Here is a 22,492-nt window from a genome sequence, read left to right as displayed (position 1 = left end):
TGGGGTTCATTTTTCCCATGCCTCGAATTTTCCAAGAGGTGATATGCTCCATGAAGTGTGCTCCTGCTCGATGCTCTCTGAATGTGGTTCATGTGATGGTGGGATTCCACAACTTGAGCAGGTTATTTAACTTAGTCTTGACTGCCAACGAGTTTTGGTACTTCTTTGACATAGGCCACATCGATGGTGTTAGGCAACTGAGGACCCGCCATAGGCTGTTCGATCACTCGAGCAAAGGGGATCATGACTGGTTTAGAGATACCTTAAAGATTAGCGGAGAGTGGGAATCCAACTCCTCGCCTGGGTTGCGCGTTCCAATTGCTTTCATCGATGGTAAGTAGGCCTTCTTAGTCCCTAAGCTGCTTTATACTTTTTTTGAGCTGCCTTCTAATTTGTCCTCCTCTACTTATGTAGATTCAGAATTTGGTTCAACTCCCAAGACTTATCCAGGCATGAAGAATGTGCACATCGCTTTGGGGATCCCTGCTGAATACCACGAATGGCGTTGGCTGCTTAGCCTTTCTTGTAGGGAGAAAGATAGGCTGCCTCCGCAGTAGGAGATTAGGAGGATCAAAGGTGAGGCGTTCGCTCGTTTGATCGCTATCATAAAGCCAGTTACAAGTAAAGGAGGGAGAAAAAGATCTTCTTTGCCTGCACGAGAGTTATCGGTGAAGAAAAAACCGAAAACTTCGTCTGTTGCTCACGAGGGTGCGTCTACTGCTGGGAGGCTTGTGATTGACTTAACTTTTTCCAAGGGGAAGAAAGAGGCTGTTGGATCTGAGCCTGTGAAATCGGCTGCTCCGAGGATTGCTAGAATTGTTGCTAACAGGATTGCGCATGAGTTCTACTGTGCCCTCTATGCCTGGTTTTATTCCAAGACAGCCTTTCGTGCCGAAGTCCGGTCTTATTCCAAAGGTGGGTGCAATGGTGAAGAACGAAGATGGTGATTCTACTACCAAGGTAGTGTCAGGGCTGGCCCCTTCTGTTAAGAAGGAAACGCCTGCCTGTATGAGTAGGTGTGAACAGCCTACCAAACCAGTCTAAGGGGAGTTTTCCGAGATTTATGAGTTGTTAAAGCTCAATCTGCTTGAGGTCACGGAAGCATGTGCCAAGTTTGTTGGTGGCGTAAGTAAGGTTGTCGACTCCAGTTTCTTCACGAGGTGTGAAGCTCACTCACGAAGGAGTTCCCTACTTGCTATGATGTATAAATTTGTGATTTTGGCAGCTAAGTACACGTGTATGGAGCAGGATGACGCTAAGGCTGCTAGGAGATAATGACAACTATGGTAATAAAAGCTTGGTCGGCTACTAAGAAAATTAAAGAGTTAGTGTCTGAACTTGCCTTTATGAAGGGACTTGATGTCTTGCCCTTACTGCTCAACACCTTAAGACTGCTTGCCAAGATATCAATGACTTGAAGGCTCAGCTTGACACGATCCGAGGGAAGTATGGCATTGCAGAGAAAGAGATTGTAGTCTAAATGTTGCTTGTGCAGGACCTTAAGCATGCCATTTCAAAATTTTGGTTTGCCCATGATGCCAAGGATGTAGAGTTGATCGCCATTCATAATGATGTTGTTCAACTTAAGAAGGTCATCAGTAGACTTGAGTCCAAGGAAGGGGAGCTGCAAGGAACATTGTCTGCTAGTCAGAAAGTGGAGAAAGAACTAGATGAAATACATAATGCTCGTATTGACCTGATTGAGGAGAATATGCAACTAAAGAGTGAGAAGTCCAGTCTTGAGGTTGTTCTTACCTAAGGTTAAACTAACTTCTACAAGCTTGGCTATATAGATAATTTCCTTGGCATGCCGCCTAACTACGCCTTTTTTGATAAGGACCTCAAGCTTTTTGCTATTTCGTCCAAAGATCTGCTTAAGTTTTCCTTTGACAGCCCTGTTGGTGGAGCAACTGATGATCGAGCTACGAAGGTAGATGCGGCTGATAGTTATGCCGCCCAGGCAGGGACGGCTAGTGACGGTGCTACTTAAGATGGGACAACTATAGATAAAGCGCAATAGATTGATGCTACTGGGAGCGATGCAGTTGCTGAAGATGTCCAAGCTGTTGAGGAGTAGTCTTTTTAAATAGACTTTAGGATTTACTTTATTTTCCTTTCCTTCTTTGCTTTTTTCCTTTGCTTGAACTATGTTGGCCTTTATGCCAATTTACCAATTTGCTAGAAATTAATAAACTATTTTCCTTTGTTTTACTTCACTTTTGTCTTTTTGCCTTGCTTCAAGATTTTGCCATAGAATGAACAATTAAGTAGGCTGCTTCAAACAAAGCAATCAAGCCCATCTCCTTTACTTTAGGCGCCAACTTCAGGTTGTCGGGTGCGAATCTTCGCTTGCTTAAGGCATATTTTGAAACTTCTAACGTGCAGGGCCAAATGACCTCCATAGTTGCATATTTTGTATTGGTGGTCCACTAGCTCTTTAATCACAAGGTCGTTAGTGAAACGCGTTGCTTTTTAATAAGCAGACAGTCTTGCATGACCTTTATGACTGCCGGTCTAGGCTTAGGACCTTTGCAAAGCTGTTAACCAGAGAGTCAGCAGTCGAGCGCCTTACTTACAGAAGCAGGCAAGTCTGCATGATTGGTCGGTTGTTAGTTATGATCTTCTAGGGCATTGAACTGTTGAGCTTTATCTCACGTTGTTGCCCCCTGACCATTGGCTTGCATCATAACATACTAAAGATTGCTGGGACACGAAATTCACTACCCTTTTGCATCAAAAGTGCGTGGTTCTATGGAATTTCGTGGGCAGTGGTTCGAAAGAACGCTTTGCACTTTATGTAACCAATCTCGTAGGCTGCATAGTAAGTAGCACAACACTTTAGGAATCAGTGTGAACCCAAGGTGTTATTCTGTGTTAGGGAGTGCATATGCATGTTAACCTATTAACCTTTCACAAGATTGTGCGGTTGTATAGGTTTATGTGACAAACTGCTCGAATGATGTACTGTAGGCAGTTTTTCATAAATTGTAGGTTGGTCATTGAATTGGCAGCGACTTTAGGTCCCCAGAGATCTTTAAAAAATCGTAGGCTGCTCGTTGAATAGGCAGTGGCTTTAGGTCCTCAGGTACCTTCCAAAAATTGTAGGTTGCTCTTTGAATAGGCAGATGCTTTAGGTTTCTAAGGATATGCAAAGATCACTAATTGGTCACTTACAAAATACTTAGCTACTTATGCTAGCTAGTCATATTAAGGATGCTCAACTGGGTGAATATTGTGTGTGTAGCGGGAGCTAGAATTCTGTATCCTCGCAGAGATCATGTATGTATTGCACCAAGGATGCTCAGTTGTGAATGTTAACTGGTCATATCGTGGATGCTCAAAAGGGATGTTCCTTTAACAGGTAGAGGGAATACTATTCCATAACAAAAAGATCGTTAGTTAGTCACACACAGAATGCTCAGCTGGGGGTTGCCAATAGTTGGCCACATCAAGGATGTTCAATTGTAGTCCATCTTCGTGGGCAACCTTCCAAAGGGTGAGCTGCATATCGTGCCTTCTCTGTTTCTGAGACTCGGGTTTCTGCAAATCAAGCCAAAGGCCTAAAATCCTTCAATCTAGCTAAGCCTTGAAAAAGACCATTGTGGCTACTTCTAAGGATGCCGGCACAGGCTATCATGCTCTAGTTACACTAGGGCAGCCCGAGCCATCCACGTCTGGATATTCGGAATACGTAATTTACCTTATTCCAGGGAGAGAGCATGATTGGTCTCCAAGGTGCGCAATTCCTGTTATAAGTCCCTGGTTGGGTGTGATCATTAATAAGAGCAGGAGTAAAAAATTGAGCTAAGTGATGAATAACTTAAAAAATCTTCATTGAAAAATGAGAAGAAGGATATCGAACTTAGCTGAAAGATAGAAACGGCGTAACAACTGGATAGTCGTCAGCTTGCGAGATAGCGCTCGTTTAGCTGCATGAGTCTTTGAGCTTTATTTCGTCTGAGCAGGGCTCAAGGAGAAGTGGGAGGTCATGTGTAATACTTCCGCAGGTTGTAGGCATTCCACTGCTTGTCGATCTCTTTGTCATTCATGATGGTGAGGGTGTAGCTACCCTTGCTGCTTGCTGTGCTGACTTTGTATGAACCTTCCTAGATATGATTAATCTTTTGGGAGCCTTCTCTTAAGGCAGTGATGAATGCTTTGGATTAAATCTTTAGGATGAAACTGTCGGATCTTTGCCCTTTTGTTGTAGCTGGAGAAGAGACGATGTTGGTAGGCTGCAACGTGGGCGATGACCTTCTCGTATTCCTCATCTGCTAAATCTAGATTTGTGACCATCTCTTTTCTGTTCAGCTCTAAAGTTGGTAGTATGGTGCTGATGTTCGACCCGATGATATTGGGGGAGATGCATGCTTCTGAACCAAGTGTTAAGGAGAAAAGGGTTTCACAGATTGTTTGTCGTTTGGTTATGTGATACGCTCATAGGACACCAGGAAGTTTGTTTGGGCATTTTCCCTGCTTGTGTGTGAGGGATTTCTTGAGGCAGTCTGGGATTATCTTGTTGAATGCATCCGCCTACCTGTTGCCTTGGGGATATTTAGGCGTAGACATGTGTTGCTTGATGCCATATTTTTGGAAAAACTTTGCCAAGTCTTTGCCTACGAATTACAGGCCGTTGTTGGTGACGATGGATTGATAGATGCCCAACCGATAGATGATGTTCCTCCATATGAAGCGCTTTATGTTTGATTGAGTAGTGGTGGTCATGGGCTCGGCTTCTACCCACTTTGAGAAGTAGTTGGTGGCCACGATCATCATGCCTTTGTCCCTAGTAGCGAGCGGCATGGGCCATATCAGGTTGATTTTCTACTGCATGAATGGCTATAGGCTTGTCTGTGGGTAGAGCTCGCTCGTAGACATTGCGGGTATAGGCTTAAAACGTTGGTAGCTATCGCACTTTTGAACAAATTCCTTAGTGTCTTGATGCACGATGGCCTAGTAATAGCCGACATTGAAGACCTTCTGTGCTAAGGATCGGCCTCCTGAATGGTTTCTACAAACGCCTTCGTGGATTGAGCTCAGAACTTTCAAGTCATCAGAAAGCGCTAAGCAGCAGAGATGTGGGCCTGAACAAGATATTCGGACGAGAATACCATTCCACATGTAGTAACGTGTCACCTTTATTTGGAGCTTCCTAACTTCTAATATTTCTACAAAGAGTGTCCCATTGACCAGGTAGTCAATGATGGGACCTTGCCAGCCTGGGGTTATATTGACTTGTAACACCTCAGCTATTGGTTATTCTTTTATGCTCGGTTTTCCTAAATACTCGATTAGGATGGATCGTCTGAATTGGTAGTCCAAAGTAGAGCCTAAGGCTGCCAGGGCATCTGTGTGAACGTTGTCTGCCTGTGGCACTTATGTGAGGGTGTAAGTCTGAAATGCCTCAAGCTACTTTCGTACCTTTTCGAGGTATAGTGCCATCTTTAGATGCTTTGCTACATATTCCCTAGTAGTCTGGCTAATGATGAGCTGAGAATCGGAATGGATTGTATGCTACTTGATTGCCAGATGTTATGCCATTCGGAGGCCTGCCAATAAGGCCTCGTACTCTACTTTTTTTATTTTTTTAATTTTTTTATTTTATGCCTTGAAGCCTATAGTGATTACTTGCTTGAGCGTCAAACCGTTTGGGGTGATAAGAACCAATCTTGCTCTAAAACCCATGTATTTAGATGAACCATCGACATGAAAATGTCAAAAGTCTTTGTTAAAAACGGTTGGTGTGGCCAGGGCATGCTTGGCTGTTTCAAGGGTGCTTTTAGGCAGTGCTGTTGAGTCTACTAGGCCAGGAGTGAACTTCGCTATGAAGTCTGCCAAGGCCTGAGCTTTTTTCACCATGGGGGGCCGGTAAGCCAAGTCGTATTGGCTGAGTTCTAACGTCCACTTCATCACTCGTTGAGAAGTGTCTAGACCATGTAGGATAGATTGTAGGGGATACTGAGTCAAAATGACGACTATATACGCCTGCAAGTATGGTTTGAGCTTCCGGGCTGCAATAATTATAGTCAAAATTAGCTTTTCAATCCTCGGGTATCTCGTTTTCGCATCGAGGTGACATTTAGAAGTGTAGAATACTGGTAGTTGGGCCCTCAACTCTTCTCGTATGAAGGCATAGCTTACTGCTATGTCTGAGACTACCAAATAGATGTATAATTCATCGGCTCCTTCCGGTTTAGATAGTAGCGGAGACTTAGATATCTTTTCAAGTCTTGAAATGCTTTCTCGCACTCATCGTCCCACTTGTTTCTTTGCGCCTTATTGATGACCTTGAAAATGGGCTTGCATCGATCGGTTGAACGTGGCTGCTCGTCTGGTCAGACTTTGGATTTCATTCAAAGTGGTAGGGGATTTCATCTCCAAGATTACTTTAATCTGCTTGGGATTTTCCTCGATTCCACACTAGGTTACAAGGTACCCTAAGAATCGACCTGAGGAAACTCAAAATGTGCATTTGGCAGGGTTGAGCTTCATCTTGTACTCCCTAAGGATACTGAATGTCTCTGCCAAGTTTCTTAGGTGGTCTGACCGCTGCTTTCCTTTTACCATGATGTCATCGACGTAAACTTCCATGGTAACCCCAATCTGCTTCTTGAACATCATGTTTACTAACCTTTGATAGGTAGCTCTTGCATTTTTGTGGCCAAAAAGCATAACCTTGCAGCAGTAGGTGCCTCGCTCGATCACAAAAATAGTTTTTTCTTTGTCAGGCTTTTACATGACGATTTGATTGTAGCCAGAATATGGGTCCAAGAAGCTGAACAACTGGTTCCTTGTGGTTGAGTCCACCAGTAAGTCAATTTGGGGGACAGGGAACAAATCTTTCGGGCAAGCCTTGTTGAGCTCGGTGTAGTTTACACACACTCTCCACTTACCCTTCTCTTTCCTCATTACTAGCATGACATTGGCTAGCCATGCTAAATGCACCACTTCCTCAATGAATCCAGCTTTCAGTATCTTGTCTATCTTTGCCTTAATGATCGCTACTCATTCTGGAGTGAAGTATCTTTTTTTTCTGGATCACTGGTTTAGCAGCGGGGTCAACATGTAGCTTATGGCAGGTTATTTTAGGATCAATACAGGGTATGTAGAAGGGTGACCACGCAAAAACATCACGGTTTCCCCTAAGAAAGGTTATGAGCTCTTCTTTTTCCTTTGGGCTCAATCGTGAGCTGACTCTAGCCTTCTTTTCTGGTTGATCGGGATAAAAAATGATGTATTCGACGTCATCTTCTGGCTTTCATCCTTTTTCCTCTGTCGGTGTGTTATCTTGAACGCCATTATCTTGATCCGGTTACTGTAGTTGCTATTTGGTAACATGCTTGTCCTTCTCAACCTTGGTAACTCCTACAGGGGTGAAAACTTCTTCTTTGACTCCTTCAACATTTGCACCGTGCATCATCTGGATGCGGCATAGTCAGACTTAATCTTTCCTACTCCTTATCCTGGGATGCGAACTTAGATTTTCTGGTACTTAATGAAGGTTATGGCACCCAGTTTCACTAGCCAAGGCCTTCCTAAAATCTTGTTATAGGGAGACGGGTCACTGACTATGATGAAGGTCTGCTTTGAGACTACTGGTGATGTTTTCACATCGAGTGTTATGTTGCCAATAACAGTTGAGGTGTATCCGTTGAATCCGGTAAGTACCTTTGCTTGGTGTATTATCATGCTTTTCAGGCCCATCTTCTAAGTGACGAATAACTAAAGTAGGTTTACTGTGCTATCGTTGTCCACCATCACTTTGTCAATTATAATGTGTGTCAGTTGAACAAACAGTACCAGAGCATTGTCGTGTGGGAAGTCAACTCATCTGGCATCCTGCTCGGTGAAACCAACAATGGGCCTAGGTTTGGCGTCGACTGCCTGAACCTGGGAAACTACTATAGCCTATTAGATCTTCCTTTTCTTGGAGTTGTTTGTGGCCCCCAAGTATTCAGACTCGACGAAGTGCTGTTGATTCTGATGGTCTTCGTAGATGGCTTATTGTCTGTGTCTGTGTTTTTTCTAGGCTTCGCAGCTGGTTTGTCTTGGTATATGTCGTATTTACCCTCATTCACCAGCTTCTTTAGGTAGTCTTTCCAGGTATAACAGGCGTCGGTCGTGTGACCTAAGCCTCGGTGGAATGCACAGTACTTGGTGTGATCCAGCTTGGAGGTGTCTTATTTGGATTGTCTTGGTAGCTTGAACCAAGGCCCATTCTTGAGGTTGCGGAGGATCTGGTTGATCGGGATAGAGAACTTGGTATAATTCTTGGTAACCTGACATTTTTTTGCCAGGGATAAGTCTCTACGCTTGGCCCCCTGCCTGCTTCTGTCGTTGTATTGCTTTTTGTCCACCTTCTTTTGGACTGCCTTGGACTCTTTCTGAGGCTGCTCAGGTGGCTTATTTGCTCGTCGGGCCTCATCCCAAAATGCATGCTTCTCTACTAGAGCGAATGAGTTTGCCAAAGTCAAGTCCTTCTTCATGATCAGTTCTCTGAATAGGGGATGATCTGTTAGGAGTCCATTTTGAAAGGCTGTGCTGACGATCTAGTCGTTGCAGTCGACTATCTTCACCTTCTCCACCTTGAACCTCTTCACATAGTCGCGGAGTGACTTATTTAGATTCTTTTTTATAATGAAGAGATGATCGGACTTCTTCTTGATCAATCGGTATGATGAATACTCCTTGGTGAAAACTATGGAAAGTTGGTCGAAACTCCAGATGGACTGTGTAGGGAGGGTATGAAACCAATCCTGCGACTCGCCTTGCAAAGTAGTGGCCAATATCTTGCACATTAAAGCGTGATTGGCTCTATAGAGGAACATCGCGCTGCAATAGTGCTTTAAGTGTCTTTTTGAGTTTCTATCTCTCTTAAATAGGGTGAAATGTGACGTATTGAACTTCTGCGGGGGCTCCATTTGCTCGATCTTATCCTTGAAATGTGATCTGCCTATGTGTGTCACACCTCTGCGAAGGGCCTCGTCTATGGTCTCGATACGCTGGAATTCGCGCAATCGCTCAGTCAAGAGCCTCTTTACTTTTTCCTGAATTTGCCTTTACCAGGGCAGCGGGGCTTTTGGCTGCCTCCGATCATGACTTGCTGGTCTCGGTTGCTCTTTTTTATGCTTGGTTCGTTAGTGCCACGGCTGCAGTGCATATGGTACATTCCTAGCAGGCGAATGGATTACTCGTAAGCTGCTGGTTGAACTTGAGCCAGATTGTGCAATTGCTTCTCCCCGTCCATCATGCTGCTTACTCTGATATAAGGTCGATGATGCTTCTTGCCGGCCTAGTCGTGAATGAACACTTCACCTAGAAGGTTATCCATGCTGATTATCAGAATGTGGCCAGAACCATGAATGTATACTCGTCGTATGAGGCCTAATCGAGAATGTACGCTCCTCCACGTGTTAAGACGAGAGTATACACTATCTCAGGGGCCCAGGAAAAAGTGTACACTGCCAGAACGCTGGATTCGTGGCTAGTTGATAGGTTGTTTGCCGAGACGCCATTAGAGAGAAATGTCATCGCCTGTCCTTGTCCTACTTCAGAATACCTTGTCTAGGGCACGTTGCATCTCAATGCACTACAGGAACTGATTTAACAAGGTAGTCTGCTGCGCAAGGGCGTTTGTCAGTTCGGTGACTTGTCGGGATAGGTGTTGTTCGCCATTTGGAGTGGAAGAGCTGGGATGGTAGATGTTTGCTTGAGTTGTGGTAGTGAAATGGGCTCCGGGTGCAAAGTTTGAGCTAGGATGAGTCAGATATGCAGTAAGGTGGGGTGAAAATACCCTTGGTTTAACCGTTGGCCTTGGAATTTGGATTTAGGCAGGTTAAACTGGTCTGGGACCATGCTGAACCATCTGGAAGGATACAAGAGCAGGTTGGGTGCATGGGCACTATGCCACCCTAGTTTGTCCTACTTGGCCTCAAGTTGGAGGCGCATTGGGCTGCAGCTTGTGTCGCAGTTGGAGTGGCTTGGGCGGTCTTGGCCTGGGCAGTTCACGTCTAAGTGAAGGTAGTAAGCACCAAGGCCTACTGGTGAGGGCAAGCAGCTGCCTAAGCCTGCGTTTATTGGCTGCTTGAACCATGAGCTTCTTGCTCTAGGGTTTTCTCGTGTTAAGTGGTGGCTGCCCCGTGGGCCACTACAGCAGTTGTTGCCGTTGCTAGCATGGCCACGATACCTCGTGGTGGCAAAGGTGCAGTCCTTGCCATGGTGAACCTTGCGGAGCGACGATGTGGAGCCATGTCGCGATCTTCATCGGTTGGTCCATGTCCCTCAACGTAGGGGGTCCCATTGGTTGTTGTTTTTGAATTTTCAGCCATCGTAGGCATAGATCGACAATCGTAGGAAGTTGAAAGCGAGAGTATTCTTCGAGTCTTCTAATTAGAGCTCTCAATGAAACACCAATTTGTAGATGCAAATTTTTGCCTTCCTTTGATTGACGAATCTGCACTTGCATAATAATAACACCTAAGATTAAGGCCACAAGCCTCACGCGCCCACGATGAATTAGGGGGGAGGGGCATTAGTCGAAGAATCTCTGATGCCAAAGTTAGAATTTTGAGAAGAATGTGTTTAGGTGTTTGTGGGTAGCAAAAAGCCTCTTTAGGGGTAGCTAAAGCTTACTGAATTTTGGAGATAAATGGTATATTTATAGGAGGAGATAGGCCAGCCTTTTAGGGTTTAGGGGTGGCCGACCCTATGTGGTATATTAGGTGAGAATATTCCAAGATATTTGTGTAAATAAATATCTTGGAGTAATTAGGTAAATATCCTCAATAAATGAAATTAGGATATATAACTTACTTGAAAGAGATCTTCTCTAATTAGGAATGTTTTTATGATAAGAATAACGGATTATTCTATCATAAATACCTTTGACTTTTCTTACAGGCAAGGGTGCCTTGAGGAGTCATTGATCTCTGTCTGCTCTACCTCAGCTGCGCATGGTGAATGAGACTGCTCCTTGCTCATTTAATAGGGGCAGTCTTGTCTTTCTTGGAAAATAATCCACTTGTCAGCTCCATGATTTTTGGGATTATTTTTCCACAACATGTACAATAGTTAGTAGACTTCTTTATGTGATGGATAGAATTGATGCCGCCCTAGGTAATTTGACAAACATAATGATAGATGATTAGATCCTGAGATGCCAGATGAGAGATAGTGAAAAACAAGTGACTTGACTCTTTGGGGTTAGCATGAACATAGCCTTTGAGAAAGAGTCTTCCTCACCCACCCCCCTTATTACTCCATAGGGCAGCGAGGAGCATGCTGTGGAACCAACCACTAGAGATTGGACATATATATAATCTTTCTTATAAATAAAAAAAATTCTTATTCTTATAATAATATTATTTTTTCATAATAATAATATTTTTTCATAAAAAAACTCTTTATATAATCTTTCATAATAATAAAGAGTGGATTTCACAAGAACGTGTGTCAAAAGCATTGTCTCTGTATCCTATCTTACGTTTGATCTTTTGAGTGAGCTAGAGCCCTTCCACATGAACTGTTAGGGTGCATTTTTTACACCTTCTTAAGAGGGACTGGCTTAAGTAGGACTATAATCCTATGTTTGGTTTGTTTCTGGACTAGAATAAATGGGACTCACTTTGACTAAATGTCCCTATGCTCTTCGTTAAAGCTCGTTATTTAGTCCGGAGCTTGCGCTTGGTATTAAGCTGGACTAAAATGGAAAACGAGGTCGACACTTGCTACACCTTGACATCCACTCTCCCTTCTTCTTCTGTTACACTGTCACTATGGTCAGCTCGTCAACGATGCTTGCTCTTCAGTGGCCCAAGCTTGGAAAAGCTGAAGCAGCGTTGTTGTAGGCAAAAATCGCGAGTTGATGGAGCACCTGGCGATGCTACCGTTGGTGGGCGTTGTGACGAGAAGCAGATCGAGAGGTTGACGATGAATGTTGGGGAGATCTGTTCAATTTTATGCGATTTGATTATTTTGTTGTAGGTTGGGGAGATCTATTCATTTTTCATGCGATTTGGTTGCTAATAAGATTGAAGGAGAAAATTAATTAGTTTTTAAAAAAGTTAAGATAACTATAAAATAAGTGAGAGAGATGGTGAGATTGTGGAGATAAAAAGGTAAGTGGAGGAGCTTGCCGGAGAAATCGAGAAGGGGAACAACAGAGTTTGCTAGGAGAAGGATTGTAGGAAGAAATTAATTTTTTGATAGAAAATAAATTAATTTAATAAAAATTATAGTATTTTTTGTAGTCCTAACACTACACCAAACGCTTCACTAAGTCAATTCAATTTAGTCTAGTCTAAACTAGTCCAATCCGATTTAGTCCGATGCAACAAACGCACTCTTAGATCACTATATTACGGAATGGGTTTCACAAAAAAAAGGTCAAAAGCATGCATCTTTGGATCTTATTTTACATTTGACCCTTTGAGCGAGCTAGCGCCCTTCCACATGGAACTCTTAGATCGCTATGTACGACTTTTTTTTCTCAACAACACAATCTTAGCTAGCTTGAGCCTACCTTGCTATATAGAAACCTGCACTTTCGGCTCCCTAGTTTTGGCTGATAATGCATGCAAGTGTTTAATCGTTAGGGTAAAGAAAAGAGCATAGAAGGATTATTACTTTATTGTATTCAATATTTAATTTTACTCCTTTTACCTCTAGCTAATATTTGACATTAAAGTACCAAGTACTGTAATATTTAGATATTCTCCTTCTCTGGACCATCCAATTCGATCGCATTTTAAAAATAATAATAAACATGATATACATGCAATACAATGAAACGAACCAAAGTTCAAGGAATAATTAGATATTCTGCCAAATTTGTGCACCAACCATGCATATTATAAGATTCACCAATATTTGAGCATTTGGCTGCGGAGACGTCCACTTCCACTTCCACCTTCTCTTGTATTTGTTTTACGATCCTCGTCTCTTTTCGGCACATTGTCGACTCCCTACGCAATGCGGCCGCCGTGGCCACTCCTCGGATGCGGGAAGCCATTTTTATATGCCACCAATGCATTATTATCAACTAAGCGTGCGCCTCGGTCTTGCCTACACGTGCAACTTAGAGGTCGAAACTCTTTAATGTAAAAAAGAAGGAAAATATTTATAAAAAAAAAAATAAGGGGGAACTTTCCTCCCAATTTCCCTTCAATTAATTACAGGTTACCTTGGTTTGTCTCTTACTCTAAGTGGGGAAGCCACTGACTTTATACTATGCCATCTTCTGTCTTCTAAGCATTTTGGCGGGCTCCTCCCGCACCTGAAACCACCGCCTTATTGGGTCCATTGTTTTACTAGTCGTTGGTCGTCCAAGACGACTTTTTCTACGGCCCTCCCCTGGTCGTTTTCACAACACGATAATTAACATCGACATTTTAACAATAAAATAACGCATGGAGTGAAAACAACCACACATTAAGTCTTGAAAGTTTCTTTCTCGGTTGAATGACCCATGTCTTAAAAGTTAATTTCCCCACAAAAGATAAGGTACAAAAGAGGGGAGAGAGAGAAGAGAGAGAGAGAGAGATACTGTAACTACCTTGTTCGGCTTCAAACACTTTAAAACCCTATATATATCATTCTTCATGAAGTTTCCTCGATCTAAGCTCCAGAAACCCTAATTAGCTCAGTACAGTACATTGACTTCTTTCTCTCTCCATTTTCGACTAAACTAAATTCCAGAGTCGAGTAGCAGTGCTTTTGTATAATTAGCTCCACTTGGCGGCTGAAAATCTCTGTAAGTAATATTTTATATATCATGATTTCGCTTATCAAAATTAACGGTCTTCATTAAACAAAACTTACCATGCAAGTATTTTAGATCTCCATCTCCGTTTACATAATTTTCACACACTCATTAGCTTCACATTATTTGGAATCGAGTACCTTATCCAATGACCATATTACTTGAATATATATTTAATTCTTCTTTTTAATGACCATATTACTTGAATATATATTTAATTCTTCTTTTTACTCGTCAATCTTGTACGTACACATGATTTAATCAATTAGAAGCATAAAAGATTCCCCATGCCATGTATTGTTGTAAGTTCACTAAGTTGTAAGAAAAGTAATTAGGGTTGACCAGCGGTTCTGGAACAAATTAGTGGAGGAAGAAGGAAAATGAAAAGGCTACAAAGAGATTGAAAAAACATTTTTCTAAAATTAAACATTGATTAACAGATTAAGCTGAAATTGAGTTATTTATCTTTTATTATTGTTGTATATGTAAAATATACAGCGATCATTGACTTGCTCCATTTTTAACTGCTCAATTATTAAAGGATTTTAGCGAATAAACAATTAAAAAAAAATTGATCCCCACCGTTACGAATAGGGTTCCACATATGTTTTTAGTGCCGGACGTATGGCTATGTCATGCAATAAACATTTTGGTAGTTCGTCAGCCTAACGTAGGTGAGTGACGTAAAAGGAACCAACCAAATTTGCTTGTCTTTTTCTTGTTCTAGATGACCAATACTATTCGAATTTTTTAAGGAAAAACACTGAAACTTGCTTTTGTAAATAAATTTTAAATTGTCACTCCATGTGATGGTAAGTTTAATTTACTTTTCCACCGTTAGTCACTATGTAAATGTGAATGAATTGTTTCTCTCGTTATGCTTCAGAAACATATCAGTATATTATTAGCACTCCAAAAATCTTATTCCACATTTCAAACTTTCTATATTAGGAAAGAAAAATACATTTGTGAGGAGTGTAGAATAAAAAATTTGGAGTGCCAATAATAATTTCCTTACACTATAAGTTAGTTGGCAATTCAGATTTTTCGGTGGAGATGTTTATATATATATATTCCACAAATTCATAGGGAAAAATGTCTAGTCCACAAGCACAATTTGTACCTGCCCCAGCTGGGATCCAAATGACGGCAGTAAATGGCGTTCCGGCTGTTGGAAATGTAATCAGCGGCATTGAGGCTTCTACGCCGATTCAACCGAGGCATCCTTCTCGTCATCTACTAGAAAATACCAATAGTACGTACGACATCTCTCTTTCATGCACATCAAATGCATATATACACGTACCATATGATTATAATTGATATTTAGTCTCCATATATGCGTTGTATTTGCATGTGTGTAAAGGTTAATTAAAGTGGCAAAAGAGTCTGCAAAATGATTAGTTGGGAAAAAGAAAAACAACTAGCGTGGAAATAATTAGGAAATAACTTGAATTAATATCAATTAATAATACAGAGCTAGGTGAAGTTATATGCTATATATGAATATGAGGTAACTATTGCATGAAAGTACGAAGATCAAAAGTATGATTGTATGAAAAGTTGGAATAAACCCAATATCATAAGCATATTTTATGAGTAACCCATTTTTTTTCAAAGAGTAATGTTAAGAAGACCATCAATTTAAACCATTTTTTTCTCAATTAATGTGTAGTTAATGGCTTAAAATAAATCAACACACCAAACACTACACTTAGATTTATTGGATTTGTTGCTAAAATATTAGTATTAAACCCGAAACTCCCGGCGGATGGCCAATAACCCAAGGAAAGGAAAGAATTGGTTACATTTTTCATATGATATCCTCTTTCTTATAGATAGACTAATCATTTTATTTATATAATTTTTGTATTGTTTTTATTATGAATTCCCTATTTCTAAATCGAATATACTAAACAGAGTAAAAAAATATATTGATTTATAAATGGAATTTTTTTTTTTCAATTGGAAATTTCCAAACCTATACGTGTTTCTGTAGGTCTTACTATAACAGGTTTATCTGGAAATATGCGTACCCATATTTTTCCATGGCGGCATGCATTTTATGTCATTGCTCGCTGCCCTGCTTCTATTTGTCTAGATGTGATCCAAGCGAGTTCAAGCGCTTGAAGAGCATATCTACCGAAGCAAATACGATATTCCTTATCCTGATTCCAAAGTTTTTATTTATTCTTGATAACACACAATCAATAATTTTTCCCCTACAAAAATTCAAATTTTTTATTTTCTCCTTCTTCCATATCAAAATTTCATGTTTTTCACCTCTAAAATTGTATGAATTTCATAGCATTTCTCCTTCTCCTACAAAGTTTATGGTGCATTTTATATATTTACCTTGTTAAAGGTCCAAGTGTCGTAGCAATTTACCTAGCAAAGAGAAGCATTTTATTTTTTTCGGTAATTGTTAGTTTTCTTCGTACTGTCGGTAACATAATCTTAAAACTTTTCATTCATACATGTTTTAATCATTGTGATATTGTATTCCCGCCTAGCACCGCTTAGATCCCGTCTAGGCACTAGACGGTTGGCTACCGCCTGATTAATCCCTAGGCGTTTGAAAATTAAGAAAGGTCCTAGACCTACCTAGGCATCCGCCTCGGTTACGACTCTCACGTGGGCATAAAATAGATAACTTTCATTTTTAATTTTATTTATTTTTAATAAATTATAAGAGACTTGTTGAATACTTAGATGTACACTCATTATATGTTTGTTCTTCATGTTTTCAATATGTTCTAATACTCTATAATCTATGTCATTTATTTTCAATTTATGTATCTCAATACAATTATGTATTTTTAAAGTATAAACATACACTTATTTATATGACGTATAATAAAATTACTTAAATCCGCTTAATATGGTTAGGCCCCCGTCTAGCATCCTAGCGCCTTTTATACGACGTATAATAAAATTACGTAAATCCACTTAATATAATTTATATGTCTATTAACAAGGCAATACAAATATCGTTCCTATAAATAAGATAATTTCAAGAATGTCTATGTGGTCTTCATTTTTACCTTTTAAGGTTCGAAATTCAAATTAACAATAAAAGAGTGGTGATATGCCCACCTCAATGTCTTATTTCCCCACCCATCTTATATTTACACCCACCATAAAAAGTAAAAAAATGCATAAACTCTTTTCCTACCCACTATTGTTTCCAAAATAACCCTACATATTTCTTTTTTAATTATTTTTTGTCTATAAAAAAATTATTACAAATTAAAAAAAAATATCACTAAATGAAAATACCCGTGAACTCCAAATATCATCAACAGTAGCCCTTTCCCTAGAAAATTTGCAGAACCGTCACTACCGACTCCCTAAATCCCCAACACCAAGCGCCCCTCCTCTATTGCCAACCATCACAGCACCACTGCGTCTCGAAAACCACTCTAGTACCCAATTTCTATCATTTCCAATTTGAATTCAGACCACACAAGAGAGAGTGTGATTAAATTGGAAGATCTTCACTCATAGTTTGGTGCTGCACTGGCTTTCCCTAACATCAAATTCCTCCAAATTCATTATATGGTAGGTATCCAAATTGTTCCAAAACACCAAACACGATCAGAGTTCAACGAGTGTCGGATTTGTGAGTCCCCTAATGTAATCTGGACTATAAGCTTCTCTCCTCATCTATCTCAACATTATAATAGTCTTGAAGACTAACTTGCTCTACTCTCTGGTAAAGCTCGATCACACCTTCCACAACATGCGCTTTATTGCGAGCCTCGAGGCTTTGGTTAGTCAAGTCCGAATTTACCCTCTTCCTGATAAGTTTAATTTCTAAACTTCCTTCCTTAGGAAAGCTTGTGGGGTTCATGATATTTTTTTCTTTTTCTTATTTATGATATTTTAATTTTTTTTTATCAGTATAACTAATAATTTGTTTAAAAAGAATCAATATAACTAATAATTATGTGGCAAGACATGATTGGTTGGTATTTAGGTCTTTAAAGGTCATTTTATACTAGGATAAATTTGTCAATAAAAGTATCATTTTATAGTGGGTGTGAAAATAAGACACTAGGGTGGGCTTAATAGTACAATAAAAATGTTTTAAAATTGAATTTCAAGGATAAAATAGTCCTACCAAAGTTAGCACGATGCTTATGTAGATTATGTTTTGGGAGTTTTAATGAAAAGCTTGTGGTACTGTTCACTTTAACGAAAAACCACATTTTTGCACTAAAAAGTCAAACCTGATACCATTCACTTTACCCTTTATTTTGTCGTCGTTAAAACTCAAAATTTTCAAGCCCTTTTGATTAATTTTCCTTTATTTTTTCTAGTGAGTTCTTTCCACATTTTGCACGTTGATTGAGTCTAAATAACATGAATCTCATTTTGAAAAGTATACAAATGTCATAATCATAATTGTTTACTTTATTATCATTAAAATATTATCTTTGTTAATATGCACATTTTAATTCTTTGACAAAAAAAAATACACATTTTAATTCATTTATTTTGATTAACTTCCTCCAATCATATCATTAAAAATGAACCTAAATGAGAAAAAATTCAAAAGAAAAATAAAATAAAATTAGTTACACATAAGAAAAATATGAGAATACGTAAGTGTACTGAAATATTAAAATGAATTGATTTACCTAAATATTTGTATAGAAATGTAGGTACCAAAATATATTATAATGAATTAATTTACCTAAATGTCTGTATCAAAATGTATTATATGGAATCAATTTATCTAAATGTCTGTTTCGAAATCAATATAGCAAAATATATTATATAAATTAATGTCTAAATAATATAAATAAGTTAGTTTACCTAAATGTCTACAACAAAATATTATGATGAATGAAATTAAAATTAGGAAGAAAAAGAGAAATAAAACATCAAAATATCATTAATATATGAGGTGATTAAATGTATGCTGACATTTACAGTGACTAAAGGGACTGAAATTAGTTTTTAATCTTAATTAAGATTTTAATCTCAATATGATCTTTTTCAAGGGTTAGAATGAAGTCTACTAAAAAGTCAATAAATTTGGCCAAATTGGAGTCTGTTCTGCCATGCATATGTATCGAACAAACCAATTTTTTTTTATAACAAGTAATATCCTCTAATGAACCGCTTATTTCTTGAGAGTTTTAACGAAACACTCTCAGTACTGTTCACTTTTAACGAAAAACCACATTTTTACATTTTCCTGGTACTATTCACTACATCTTTATTTGTCTTTTTTTTTTTTTAATTAAAACTAAAGTTTTCTTGGACTTTTCGTTAGTTTTCCTTTATTTCTTTGATGCATATGAACGACTAAATGATGCAAAATAATAGACAATTCATCTATTTAGACAAGAATCATATTCAGACAAGGATCAATCCAATGTGAAATAGCTGGTATGAAATTCTTCTACGAGAGAATATTTGTGTACACATGTATATTCTACGTTCATAAATTAACCATATGCTTAGTCTAATTTCATCCCTTGCATCCATCACAGGAGAGGTATACTTGAACTTGTGTATGCCCCTTTACAAAGCTGCAATGGAAGGCAATTGGGAAACCGCCAAAGGCATCTTAAATATCAATCCGGCACTCTTAACTGCTAGCATAACAAGCGGAAGGGAAACTGTTCTTCACGTTGCAGCAGGAGCAAAGAACAATAATCAGATTGTGGCGGAACTAGTCAAGATGATGGATGAAGAAGACTTGGCACTTCAAGATATTAAAGGAAATACGGCACTGAGCTTTGCCGCTGCAACTGGAACGGTAGAAATTGCCAAGATTTTGATAGGAAAAAATAAGTTATTGCCGACAATTCCCGGTGGTCAAGGAATGACACCACTCTATATGGCTGCTTTGTTTGGACAGTCTGAAATGGCGTGGTATTTATACCCCCAAACATTTGAAATGCTGGATGAAATGGGCCGCATTGTTCTATTTTTCTGTTCTATCGATCATGGTCTTTATGGTAGATACTTGGAACTTGTTAAACATTAAGCACATCTTTATTTCTTGACTACTATTCTTTTAAAAATTGTTTGAGTTCTCTTTCCAACCCCTCCTCTTCTTTTAATCTTTGTAAAATTGTGCAGATTTAGCCATGAAGTTGCTACAAGATGATAGAACATTAGCCATGGCTCGTAAAGACGACAATGAAACAGCCTTGCATGTCTTAGCTCGAAAGTCTTCAGAATTTGGCGACCAAAGTACTCCAGGAATGTGCAGTAGACTTATCAAAACATGTGAGTTAAAATTTCTAAAGTTATGATATCAAAATCTGATTAGTTATATAAAAACAAACTTTCGTATTTCATCACCCTACATTAGCATGAAATTTTCCTATTCTTGTGACTATAAACCATTTTGTTTATGTTGTAGTCCTTTTAATTTACAGTTAAAGTGCTCCCATGCATGAGGGTTTCTTACAAAAGAAACTTGAAGCAAACTCAAGCCTTGAAGCTAGTCCAATGCCTTTGGAAAGAAATGTTGAGACATGATGACGACGAAGTCATGCATTTGATAAGAGAGCCTTCAGAATTAGTATTCGACGCAGCGAAATTAGGAAATTATGAGTTCTTATCTGTGCTTATTGACTCTTATCCGGAATTACTATTGGAATATGATGACAACAATCGGACCATATTCCATATTGCAGTCTTGCATCGTCATGCAAATATCTTCAATCTATTGCATGAGACAGGCTCCATCAAAGATATCATAGCAACATTCACTGATGATGAGAATAACAACATTCTACATCTAGCTGCAAAATTGGCACCTCAAGACCAACTCAATCTTGTGTCCGGAGCAGCTCTTCAGATGCAGCGAGAATTAGTATGGTTTGAGGTATCATTAAAGTTCATCTTATAATCAACCTTAATCCATCTCGCCTGGAAATTCTTTGCTTCTTTAATTTCATTATCGATCATTGATGTGGCAGGAAGTTGAGAAGATTGTGCAACCTCCCTTTATAGATATGAAAAATACGCAAGGTAAAACACCTCGGGAATTATTCACTAGCGAGCATGAGGATCTATTGCGCAAGGGAGAATCATGGATGAAGGACACTACAAATTCATGCATGCTAGTTTCAACTCTTATCGCCACTGTCGTGTTTTCAGCCGCATTTAGCATTCCGGGAGGTATAGATGATAATAAAGGAACACCGAATTTCATAAAAGAGGCGGCATTTTTAATATTCGCCATATCTGATGGAGTAGCGCTCTTTTCCTCCTCAACTGCAATCCTCATGTTCTTGTACATCCTCACGTCGCGGTATGCTGAAAACGATTTTCTCAAATCTTTACCGTTGAAGTTGATGGTCGGACTCACATCACTCTTCGTGTCAATAACATCCATGATGGTAACTTTCAGCACAGCCTTCTATTTATCTTGCCATTATGGATTAAGATGGGTTCCAGATCTTATATTCATATTTGCATTTGTCCCAGTTGCTCTGTTCGCTTTCTTGCAGTATCCTCTCTTGTTTGATATGTTCTTTTCGACATATTGTTCAAGTCTTCTGTTTCAGCCAAGGAATATGATTTAATATGTAGAACGCTCTACTGAAACCTTGCCTCCACAATAGTGTATATATTTATATATGTTCTAGCAGATGAGTTGTGATTAAATAAGAATGATTATCTATATTAACACAAATGTATGGCACTTAATTTGGTTCTAAAATTTTTTAGTTTTGTGCAATTACCACTCGAACTATTTTTTTACATTTAACCTCCCAAACTTCACTTGGTGCCCTTTTAGCCTAACTACGGAAAATCATTTATAGATAATACTTACATCCTTCAAATGGGGATGCACATCTCCAATTTGCGAAAAATGTATTTTGATCATACAAATTCAAGTATTCAACAATCGGAACCGTTCAATCTCTTATAATCTTCAATTGAACATCACCTCTACAAAAATTCATTTCAAATGGAGATCATAAATTCATTTAAATGTATCAAATAAATAGACGGTTCATCATGTATATTTTACATGATACCCACACCATCGATTTGTTCTATTCATATGAATGACTAAATAAACTCCGATTGAAATGATTTTTTATATAGGTTGATCTATAAATGAAGATTAAGAAGCTTAACAGTTCCAGTTGTTAATTTATATGGTCAAGAGACGTTATACGCAAATGGGAAATATGTGAATCCCCGGTCTGATTTTGTTTTGAAACGTTGTGTGCCACTAAAAGTCACTATTTTTGGTTCACTTGAAGTTCTCATTATAGCGGTTCGAGCGAATTATTATGTTCTATAAGATTTATGAATTGTTCACTTTATTTGTCTCATTTTGTTGGGTACATGCCAAAGATGTTGAGATGCATAAGTTTACAACATTGCAAAATATTAGAAAATCATATTAGTATATGATTGTCAAATAAATTATCTTGTTAAAAAAATAAACTCCAGAGGTATTTGTGACATGAGAAGATTAGGCACAATGTCTAGGGCTGTTCTTGGGAATTATCTTGTTGAAAGAAAATATGATCCATATATTGACGGGTAATATGATTTGACTTATTACCCGTTAAAGAAAATATGTTCTAAATCAATAAATAATCAAATGAAAAACGTAGTGGTGTGAAAAAAAAAAAATATGCAAACATTCCTAATGACAAGCTCTACAACTTTTGTAAAAAGGTTAACTCCGAAATTCGCCACCATCCATAGATTTAAATTTGATTGTTGCTTGTCGTTTATGTT

General features: G+C 38.9%; 1 protein-coding gene across 1 annotated transcript; it reads left to right on the top strand.

The window, feature by feature from the left end:
* Nucleotides 1–14,546: 14,546 nt before the first annotated feature.
* On the top strand, nt 14,547–21,424 carry LOC137716558 (ankyrin repeat-containing protein ITN1-like). The gene is made up of 5 exons (XM_068456011.1): nt 14,547–15,014; nt 19,264–19,734; nt 19,859–20,008; nt 20,161–20,612; nt 20,707–21,424. Exons 1-5 carry the CDS (start codon nt 14,855–14,857, stop codon nt 21,313–21,315), a joined length of 1,842 nt encoding a protein of 613 aa, XP_068312112.1. The 5' UTR covers nt 14,547–14,854; the 3' UTR covers nt 21,316–21,424.
* Nucleotides 21,425–22,492: the final 1,068 nt, after the last annotated feature.

Source organism: Pyrus communis, chromosome 14 (genome assembly GCF_963583255.1).
Source record: "Pyrus communis chromosome 14, drPyrComm1.1, whole genome shotgun sequence".
NCBI lineage: Eukaryota > Viridiplantae > Streptophyta > Magnoliopsida > Rosales > Rosaceae > Pyrus > Pyrus communis.
Note: the sequence above shows the minus strand (reverse complement) of the source record. Positions and strands in the feature narration are given on the sequence as shown.